The sequence below is a fragment of the Amblyomma americanum genome, chromosome 7 (assembly GCF_052857255.1).
Source record: "Amblyomma americanum isolate KBUSLIRL-KWMA chromosome 7, ASM5285725v1, whole genome shotgun sequence".
NCBI lineage: Eukaryota > Metazoa > Arthropoda > Arachnida > Ixodida > Ixodidae > Amblyomma > Amblyomma americanum.
In genome coordinates, this window is record NC_135503.1 from 72,143,564 (window position 1) to 72,154,210 (window position 10,647).

Genomic DNA, 10,647 nt, shown 5'->3' on the forward strand with positions numbered 1-10,647 from the left:
AAATTTTACGAAGTGCTCACTGTGTGTTTTAGTACCTTCAGAAATAAAAAATTCACAGGACGCTTGCTACTATTTAACGCGAGATTTAGCGATAGCTGTGTAGGCATTTAGTTTTGGCAGGCCGCGGTGTTCTAAACACAGCCGCCCGTAGGCTTATTAGACCCAGGTTGGCCGTGACATAAGGCGACATCAGTTGATGCGACACGAAAAGACGCACAGCATTAATAAAGGCCTTAACACATCCTGCGTGGTGTCATGCGGGATAACCATTCCTGGGTTGCCATGGTAAGAGCTGGGTGCGTTACCATGGCAACCATGATAACCATGGTAACGCACCAACCGGTTTACGCCTACGGTGACGCGCAAGTCAGAGACGGACGCCTAACAGCTGTCCCTGCAAAAAAATTGAGTAGCAAACACAAAGCTACCGTCGTTGGGGTGAACTGCCGCGGAACAAGGCGGTACTCTGCTTAGCTATGACAGGGAACGTTCCAAGCGTGCTCAGTGTACTGTCATAAAATGCGATTGCGTCGTGGTACTACTCGTCCGACAATACCACATACAGAGAAGAAGGAAGCGGAGCCTAAAAAACTATGTAACTCGCGTTATATACGATAAAGAAATAGTTATCTTGCGTATACAAAATTATCACAACAAGTAGCAGTAAATATAACGTCAAAGTTTCTAGGCGGAGATTATTGTTCTGAAATCCTTATCTGAGTTGAAGACAGAGGCCGAGAAAGAGTAAACATGTTGTTTTCTTGAGCAAGCAGAAGCATGGACTTCGTCAAAATCGTTCGAGAACGTCCAGCATTTATGTTAGACAAGTGAAGCTTTAAATTGCTGGTCCCTGTAAGTCGCAAAGAACTATATTAGCCTTGCTGTCCACCATGAGCGTTAAGCACTCGTCATGCACAGCCACAGGCGCGATGAGAGGTGGAGATTCCAAAACCCTAAGTGCAAGCGGATCGATCGCGAAACTTTTTTTACAGGCTCATCTCTTGCATATCATAATATATAAAACCGCTTAAGCTGCCGCGGTCACGATGTGCTCTACTAGCCCATCTTCATGCATTGGCCCTTATGTTAATCACACTCCGCTGAGAAATGTTCCTGGGAATTAATCTCATTGTGGAAAGCATGGCTAATAAAAGTGGGCAATTGCTTAGAAGTAGCTTGTATTCCAGTGTTGTCACAGGAACAGAAACTGTTGCCTAAATGGGAGCTTTTTAGAAAGTTTTATTACGCTGTTATTTAACTTCCCCTTTTTAAAATTAAAAGAGAACAGTCGAAAGGTCTATCTTTAGGAACCTAGAAGCTGCGCTTTTTTTCTGTTTGGCTTTGAATTAGTACGCTGTTGTGCGCGGCCTATGACAATTATCTGATGTTCTTAAAAGTAGTAATGTCGGTGCTTTTTCAGGCGTGGTATTTTTGTTTACATGGAAGACACTCCTCTGGTTTATTGTAAATGTTTCGCTCTAGTTTCCTTTACCGCGTCCTTTTGTCGCGTTTTTTTTTTGCGCAGCCTCCACTGGCATATACGAATAATTAGCTGTTGCCCTAGGACGTTTATCTACTACTGGATATCAGCAGAAAAAAAATACTCTTCAGAAAAGCAGTAAAACATGCGCTCCTAGGTAATCAATTCTTGTCGCGCAGTAAGTGCCCAGAATGGGAGGGAGAAAATTGATTTGTAAGCAAGATGCTTCAAGAGAAGGCGATTTAATGATAAACAAAATGTCGTTAAGAAATTAGCATATGAATGCTTCGTCCATCACCGCTGCCTTTCTCTGCGCACGTTCACCTGCCAGCCTCCGGCGCTGAGGTTTAAAAGCACCCGTCTTCAAGTAACAATCTTCTGTGCCCGATACACAAGTACTTGCGCTTGCCAGTCCAAGTTCGAACGCGTGCCTTATTTGAAGCCTACGCTTGGTGGCATTGGATGAAATGCTTGATTCAAACTGACATCAAAACTTCAACAAAATTCGTGGATAGCCTAAATGATCTGGAAACGTCGAAAAATATGGCAGTCAGCCTTCGTCCTTGCGTATTAAACTGAGAGCCTCGCGAGCTGTGGCAGTATTTCTGCTACACCAGCTCAGGTGCTTCACTATCGATGGCAGATGCCGGGGATAGCAAAAATCTTTTCCTTCCTTTTTACTATTATTTTATTAAAAAACCACTACCACGAAATATAATGCGCAAGCTCCGGAAGCTGCACACTGAGGGCGCCACTAGTCAATGAGCTCACAAATTTAGACTCTACTTGCCAACGCCTTCTCCTCCTCGTAAGTGGCATTTATCGGCCGTAAACATTTCTGCTTTTAACTCCACAGGAAAAACTCTTGAAACAAGACTAAGGTTTTCGGTAACCAACCATTAAAAATGACTCCTGTGAGCAGTTCGACGGAGAATTTGAACACTGTGCTACATATGCACATGTGATCAAACGAGCGGACCGCATCATGGATGGCCCGCTGGCATAAGTGTCATTTGTCAGCGTGTCCACCAGCTCTTTCAGACGACGATTGTTCAACCGAAGGTCGCGGAGTGTGTTGATATAGCCATACTAACAATGCTTGAGCGGATGTGAACGCTCCGCAGAAATACGAAAATTCGCACCATGAATTCCGAGCGGAAGTGTCGTCTCGTAGTCTTATCTGCGTCGCACTCGAGGGTCACGTGGCACGATTATGCGGTATTAGGCCATGAAGCTATAAAAGAGCGTATTGGTGTCCAGCACGCTGTTTATGACGAGCTTTTTAAAACTGATGCTGCAGAAACCAAGCTCCTGCGCTTCAAAGGTCTAAACGAGCATCTAAAAACGCGATGCTCTCTGCATCACTGAGCAGTGTTTCTAATCCGCTTAACGTTAGAGTGAAAACAAGAACACATGAGAGTCACGCACACATGCCAACCAAACAGTGACGAAAGGTTTAAATACTTGAGCGTGCAAAGTGTATCGTGCAGGAAACTATATTAGACGCGCCACATTTCCGTAGAAACTACAAATACGCAGAGCAATAGCGGGTTCATTCCGGGTTGGAAGCAAGCTAGCCAGCGCTTGTTAATACAGCAAGCTTGTACCGATCTTGCTGGAATTTACACTGTGCAAACTTGTTCCGCCCACAAAACGGCGAACTGAAATGGGTGCTGTCGTTTCCTTCTGGGCTCCTGCCCACCAGCGGCTGACTTGGCGCACGCTAGTGAAGTTCACTGAAAGAAATGACGTTTACGTCACGTCAAAGCAACCCTCGAAGACATCTGGTTTCTCATCCAGATGCCTGAGGGCACTTGAATGACAGTATTGGTTGTCGGTGAATATTGGTTATTTTGCTCTTTGTGGGTATGCTGACGTCGGTACGGCAGAAATAGGCGTATTTATCTCTAAGGAAATCGAATTTAAAACTTTTCTGGTAATCAATTTAAACTCATGTTCTCCTTGATGAAAACGATGGACTGGCAGCGTTTTGGAAGGAATATCCACGTAGTGTAGCCCCGGGGATTTGCGAAACATCATTGTGGACGTAATCATTTTACTGGCGAAATCAGCCAGTGATGGTGACAACAGCATTTGTTTTGTTTTCTGCCTTAAATAAGCCCGATTTTTGTGATACTGGTCTCCTTACAATCAGGAGGTGTTAGCAAATCAATAGACCAACTTTATTGGTCATCATTGTCTCTCTAAAGATGCAGGTCATCATGAAAGCGCGACGTATTGCATTCGTGTTGGTTTAAAAAAAAGAAATCTAAAGGATTCTGTGCCTTCTTACGATGAATCTTCACTTCTGAGCTTAAATAAGCTTTCATTCTGTCTCGCAGCGACGGAAGGCTACTCCGCAGTCTCGCCTAAAAATGAGATTCCGAATCACACCGGGGTCGCGCGCGCAAGGAAGATTTACCTGCCGCGACTATCGACAGAGAGTAAGTATTTATATTGATTATGTATTATTAAAACCCGCTGAGATAACATGATACAATTGTACGTGTACGAAGGATATTATTATTCGTTTGACACCGCTTACGAAAATGCTTCGGAACACGGTTTGACATAGAAATCACGTTTTGCTACATCCGCAATCGCTTGACACGTCGCTTTAAGTTGGATGACCTGCATCGCGTTCTTGATCATTGGATCTCACCGCGGCGAGCTCCCCCTTTTAAGAGAAAAGGAAAAGAACCATAAATAAGCTAAAAGAAAATTACAGACAAAAGCTTTAAGAAACCAGCATTATGTCTATCTTTAAAAAAATTGCACACGAGAAAAGAGTGTGCGCTGAGTCAATGTTTCTCATAGACATTTTCACCACAGGGATGAACGCCAAACGCTCCACTAATGTTTATATAAGTGGCGGTGTTTTAATAGACTCAAAAGCTGGGGAATAAATATATTTGTGTTGCTGCTACATCTGCACGTCTGTTCTTCTAAACATAATCGTTTCTTCGAAAGACTGTCTCACATTAGCGAGAAGTCTTTTGTTTTTGTGGATTTCTGACAGCGCGATATTCAATGGAGTACCTCACCAATGTGAAACGCAAGCAGTCGAATTTGGACATAGTAGACGTTATGTTTCCAGAAACTTTGTATAGGTCTCTGTACAGCGGAGGCCAACGTATTCATAAAGATGTCATAAAATAGCTTACGAAAATAATAATCGCAGCAGTCTTTAAAACGTTCTTCTTCAAACTGCATTCCAATACCTTGCCTGTCAAATATTGGTTAGAATAGAGAGGTGTGTTCCTGCAATGGGGGACTAATTGCCTCCTATGCTTTAAACCAGAGAGTGCCGAAAATGTAATTCTCGATTGCAGGGACGATGTATTCTTCTGGGACGTCCTACAAAATACTCATAAAAAGACCTTTCACTCACACCCAGAGGGTGGCAGAAAGTTAGGTGGGCGGTGGAGATTGGGAAGATGATATTAAGATGTTTGCTGGGGCAGAGTGGCCGCAGCATGCACAGAAAAGGGCTAATAATAACACATCTACGCCCAGGATACTGACTAAATATAGTTCTAACTTTTACTCCACCTAGGGCATCTAAACTCGACGTTAGCCTTTATGAAGCTTGTACGAGACACACTAAAGTGATTAAATTTATTTCCCTTATTCCCTAGTGCAATACTTCGCCCATAATAGTATATATTTGATTTTATGAAATCAGGCTTTGAACTTTAAAAATCTTACAGGCTGAGACATGTTTAGGCTTCGCGAGTACCTCTCTACGGTCGAGTTTGGATTCGACCTCAATTTCTAACATGCGTTAAAAAGCACTCGTACGATATCCGCTGCAGTGGCTCAGTGGTTAGGGCGCTCGGCTACTGATCCGTAGTGCCCGGGTTCGAACCCGACCGCGGCGGCCGCGTTTCGATGGAGGCGAAACGCTAAGGCGCCAGTGTGCTCTTCGATGTGAGTACACGTTAAACATCCCCAGGTGGTCGAAATTATTCGGGAGCCTGCACTACGGCACCTCTTCCTTCTCTTCTTCTTTCACCCCCTCCTGTATCTCTTCCCTTACGGCACGGTTCAGGTGTCCAACGATATATGAGACAGATACTGCGCCATTTAGTTCCCCCCGCCCCAAAGAAAAAAAATTAAACAATTATTCCAAACGACAAAGCCAAGTAGCTGCTTTCATCCCGCACTGTCATCAGTATGGCATATGCTGGCTATAGTCCACGATTGTCCTTGCGAGAGAGGCGGCACATAATTTCCGCCAATTCGCTTGCAAATTCAGATCATTGTCTTCAGTAGTCCAGCAAAAAAAAAACACCTGCGCCGTATTCTATAAGCTGTCCATTGTATATTCTTCATTTCACCTCTATTTGGTCCTCTGTAATTATATTCTAAGTATTGCTATCCCACTACGCATTAAAAAAAATTGAAACATTCCGCTATGCACCTTGGTTACGGTGACTATTGGCTCCCTTAATAAGTTTGTAAAACGAGCCCCTCATTTCCTTTACCTTGTCTGCTAATAGCTTAACGAGGGTCTCGGTTCTGGCAGTCTTGATCCCATAGGTAGCCTAAGAGGGCTCTCGCGCAGTTTCCACCCTCGCCGTTCGATGAAGTTCCACGTCACACCCGCGGTAATACAGGACGTGCTACGTCCGCCGCTATGGACAAGGGTGGCGCTGGCGAACACTCTCAATGTTCTCTTACACCGAATAAACATAAATACCCACGAGAGCAGCAGACTGGACAGCCGTCGCCGTCGTTCAGTTGGTAGAGCACCGGACGCGATATTTGAAGGTCGTGGGTTCGGATCCCACCGGCGGCATGGTTGTTTTTCCTGCTGCTTTATAAGTATTTTTATATGAGAGATAGGTTAATCTAATTTATATTATCCCACTACAATATCAAGAATGAAACATTCCCCTATGCACCTTGGTTTTGGTGACAGTTGGCTCCCTTGATAAGTTTGACAAACGAGCCCCTCATTAACTTTACCTTTTCCGCTAATAGCTTAACCAAGGTCTCGGTTCTGGAAGTCTTGATGCCATGGGTAGCATAACAGGGCTCTCGCACAATTTCCGCCCTCGCCGTTAGATGACGTTCCACGTCACACCCGCTGTAATACAGGACATGCTACATACGCCGCTATGGACGACGGTGGCGCTGGTGAACACTCTCAAGGTAGCTTGCGCCCAATAAACATAAATACCCAGGAGAGCAGCAGATTCGACAGCCGCCGCCGTAGCTCATTTGGTAGAACACCGGACGCGATATTCGGAGGTCGTGGGTTCGGATCGCACCGGCGGCATGGTTGTTTTTTCTGCTGCTCTATATGTAATTTTCTTTAAGCAATTGATTAATCTAAGTTATATTATCCCACTACACATTTAAAAAAAATGAAACATTCCCCTATGTACCTTGGTTTTGGTGGCGGTTGGCTCCCTTAATAAGTTTGTCAAAGAAGCCCCTCATTTCCTTTACCTTTTCTGCTAATAGCTTAATGAGGGTCTCGGTTCTGGCAGTCTTGATGCCATGGGTAGCATAACAAGGCTCTCGCACATTTGCATTCGGCAGTAGCAGCAGTAGCACATCGCCGACGCTTGTCTTGGAAGGCGCTTGACGCTTTTCTACCACTTCGCAGTTTTACGGCTGGGCCTCCGTTCAAGTTCAACCTTTGGCGCATTGCTCCTCTGCGGCTGCGCTGCATCTGAAGAATTTCCTGCTGACAACGACGCACGGTTTCGAAGATTGCGGACCGTATCTCCTCGTATCATCCGGGAAACCTAGCCTGCTCCTATTGGCCCCAGCAACCACGTTCGAACTACCGAGGTTTCTTCGGCGATACTGGGAATCATTGCTCCGCATTTGCATTCGGCAGTAGCAGCAGTAGCACATCGCCGACGCTTGTCTTGGAAGGCGCTTGACGCTTTTCTACCACTTCGCAGTTTTACGGCTGGGCCTCCGTTCAAGTTCAACCTTTGGCGCATTGCTCCTCTGCGGCTGCGCTGCATCTGAAGAATTTCCTGCTGACAACGACGCACGGTTTCGAAGATTGCGGACCGTATCTCCTCGTATCATCCGGGAAACCTAGCCTGCTCCCATTGGCCCCAGCAACCACGTTCGAACTACCGAGGTTTCTTCGGTGATACTGGGAATCATTGCTCCGCATTTGCATTCGGCAGTAGCCGCAGTAGCACATCGCCGACGCTTGTCTTGGAAGGCGCTTGACGCTTTTCTACCACTTCGCAGGTTGGTGGCTTTGCTTCCTTTATTTTTTTTTCTATTGCATCGTCTGCTGCTGCTGCTGCTGCTGCTGCTGCCGGGTGCTGTTGCTTAGTGATAGCCATGCCTAATCATACGGCTCAAGAAGAGCCTGACCCTTGTCTTTCCTGCCATGCTGTTATCCCACCCGATTCCCCATTTGTAACCTGTGTAGCGTGCGAATTCAACTACCATGTTGGAAAAGCATGTTCAGGTCTAACAGCCAGGAGCTACAAAAGCAAAAAGGCCGATAGCAGCATTGCGCAGTGGAAATGTCGGACATGTGTAGTGGCGTCAGAGCGCACTTTTCGACCGTCCAGCGATCAATGTCGCTCACGTGGCTCCTCCTCTACGCATAGCTGTTCAAATAACGAACAGCAGCAGCTCTCTCAACAGGCACTAATGGGCATCGTGACAGATATGCAAAAAAAGCTATGCCTTCTGATGCCTTTAGTTGAGGCGATGAATGCACTTCCCGAGTTAAAGCAAATAGTGACTGATGTACAAGTGTCTGTCCAACACATGTCGGATAAGTATGATGAAGGGCTACAGCGCCTAACCAAGCAGGACCGTGAACTAACAGACATTAAGGAGCGTATTACAGCAGTGGAAGACTCCGTCAGTGCGAAGGAGATTTCTGATTTAAAGGATCAAGTTAACGAACTTGAACAGTATGGTAGACGGCAGAATCTCGAGATTCATGGGGTCAAATGGGAAGAAAATGAAAACCTTTTACCTAAAATCAATGAGTTGGCTGCTTCCCTTGGCCTTCGTTCGCTTGTTGAAGACGACATTGATGGCATTCACCGTCTTTCCACAAGAAAAGGTCGAAAGGCTCCCATTCTAGTGCGGTTCGTTTCTCGAAAAACAAAAGAGAACTGGAAGAGCAAGAATAAGCAACTGGTTGACAGTGAATCAGAAGTCCGCTTCTACGATAACCTTACCAGTCGAAACAAGCATCTTTTGTGGCTGGCACGCACAAGGGCACAGCAGATGGGTTACTGCTTCACGTGGCAAAAGAATGGAAAGGTGATGGTCCGCAAGGGCCCAGGTGAACCAATTCTGCGGATTTCGTGTGAGGCAGATCTGTGTAATATCAAGGAAACTAAGCAGGCTGAAAGTGATGATTCGGAGGCGTGAGCGTCCATCAACTTAGTTTTTTTTTTCTGTGTTTCTTTATCTTTTCTAGCAGTATGGATTACGAAGCATCTTCACAAAACCGCAGTTACTACGCGATACATGAATTTAACGAGACAGTAATGGGATTACCTTCTCATTCAAATAAGCCTCTTTCTATGTTTTGTTTAAACTCACAAAGTCTTCGAAACAAAGGAGATGCCGTTGGCGCTTATCTGAACTTACTTCACCATAAATTTGATGTTCTAGCATTTACAGAAACCTGGTTCACTGATTCCTCTGACGTTGCTCAATTTGAAGACTATTCTCATGTGTCTTTGTTCAGAGACAACAAAAAAGGAGGCGGTGTCTCTCTGTATTTTCGTGATGGCGTATCACACGCCTCCCTAGAGTCGTTTTCCGTTGTTGATTGTGATTTTGAGGTACTTGTTGCCGAATCTTGTGGTGTTATTATAATTCTTGTTTATAGACCCCCGTCTGGTAAAGTTGAACGCTTTTTTTCCTACCTTGACAGTGTACTTCACTCGTTTACAGGACATAGCCAATCTGTTGTCGTGCTGGGTGATTTTAACATAGATATATTGACTGAGAATACAGTTTCTAAGAGTTTTATTGGTATGATGTCTTCCTACAGCTGTGCAAATGTTATAAACCTGCCAACAAGAATTACCACAAGTACCAGAACTGCTCTCGATTTATGTTTCACTGATTTCTTACCAAATGATGTACAGTCGGGTGTGATGGCCTGCGATGTTAGCGACCATCTTCCATTTTTTGTCTTTTTGCCCCATTCGAGGAAAACTTTTTCTAATAGCACAGCTAACACTTTCTATCGGAAAGTTAATGACGAAACTATATATTGCTTTCGACGCATGATTTCAGAGGTGGACTGGTCACTCGTTTTTAATGAAGAAGATCCTAGTCGCTGTTACGATGTCTTTGAAAAAAAATTTCAAAATGCCTATTATGAAGCCTTTCCTCTAGTCCGCCGCTCTAGGTACAAAAAGTCTAAGAAACCGTGGGTGACGAAAGAGCTGTACAAAAGAATAAGGCAAAAACACAATCTCTTTGCAGATTTTTTAAAGCACAAGGACATCAATATACTAAACTTGCATAAAGCTGTAAGGAATAAACTCAACACTGATCTAAAAACCGCAAAACAGGAATATTACGCAAAAGCGTTCGCTAATAAACTTGCCCCTAATCAGATATGGAGGTCATACAACAATTTAGTATCAAAACGAACCGAGCCAACTCCAGTAGAGATTGTGGTAGATGGCGTTCCACTCAGAGGTCGTCCCTTATCAGACATGTTTAACGAACACTTCCTGACGGTTGGTGACAATCAGTCTGCGCAAACAACATGCACTGATCCAATGTCATATCTTAAAGGCATACCAAAGCCTTCGATATTTCTTTCCCCAACAACTACAGCCGAAATCTCTTCGTATATAATACGTCTAAAAAATAACTGCTCCGTTGGAGCTGATAACATCAAGGGTGAGGCAGTAAAAGCCGTATCTGATATTATCGCACCTTTGTTGTCCCATATATGCAACCAAATGCTCAAAGAAGGCAGGTTTCCAGATAAATTAAAGATAGCAAGAGTTTGTGTGGTACATAAGACAGGAAGCTATAATGATCCTAATAATTATCGCCCAATATCCGTTTTACCGGTCTTCTCAAAAATTGCTGAACAAGTCATCAATACCCGCCTTACTTCGTACTTCATTAAGATCGGAGCTATTGCGAAAGAACAATATGGCTTTCAGAAAGGGAAATCTACGGAAAAA

The 10,647-nt window shown here is 44.5% G+C and overlaps 1 protein-coding gene across 1 annotated transcript; it reads left to right on the plus strand.

The window, feature by feature from the left end:
• The first annotated feature begins 8,179 nt into the window (after positions 1 to 8,179).
• LOC144097801 (uncharacterized) lies at positions 8,180 to 8,857 on the plus strand. Its single transcript, XM_077630430.1, has one exon. The coding sequence runs from the start codon at positions 8,180 to 8,182 to the stop codon at positions 8,855 to 8,857; it is 678 nt and encodes a 225-aa protein (XP_077486556.1).
• The last annotated feature ends 1,790 nt before the right edge of the window (positions 8,858 to 10,647 follow it).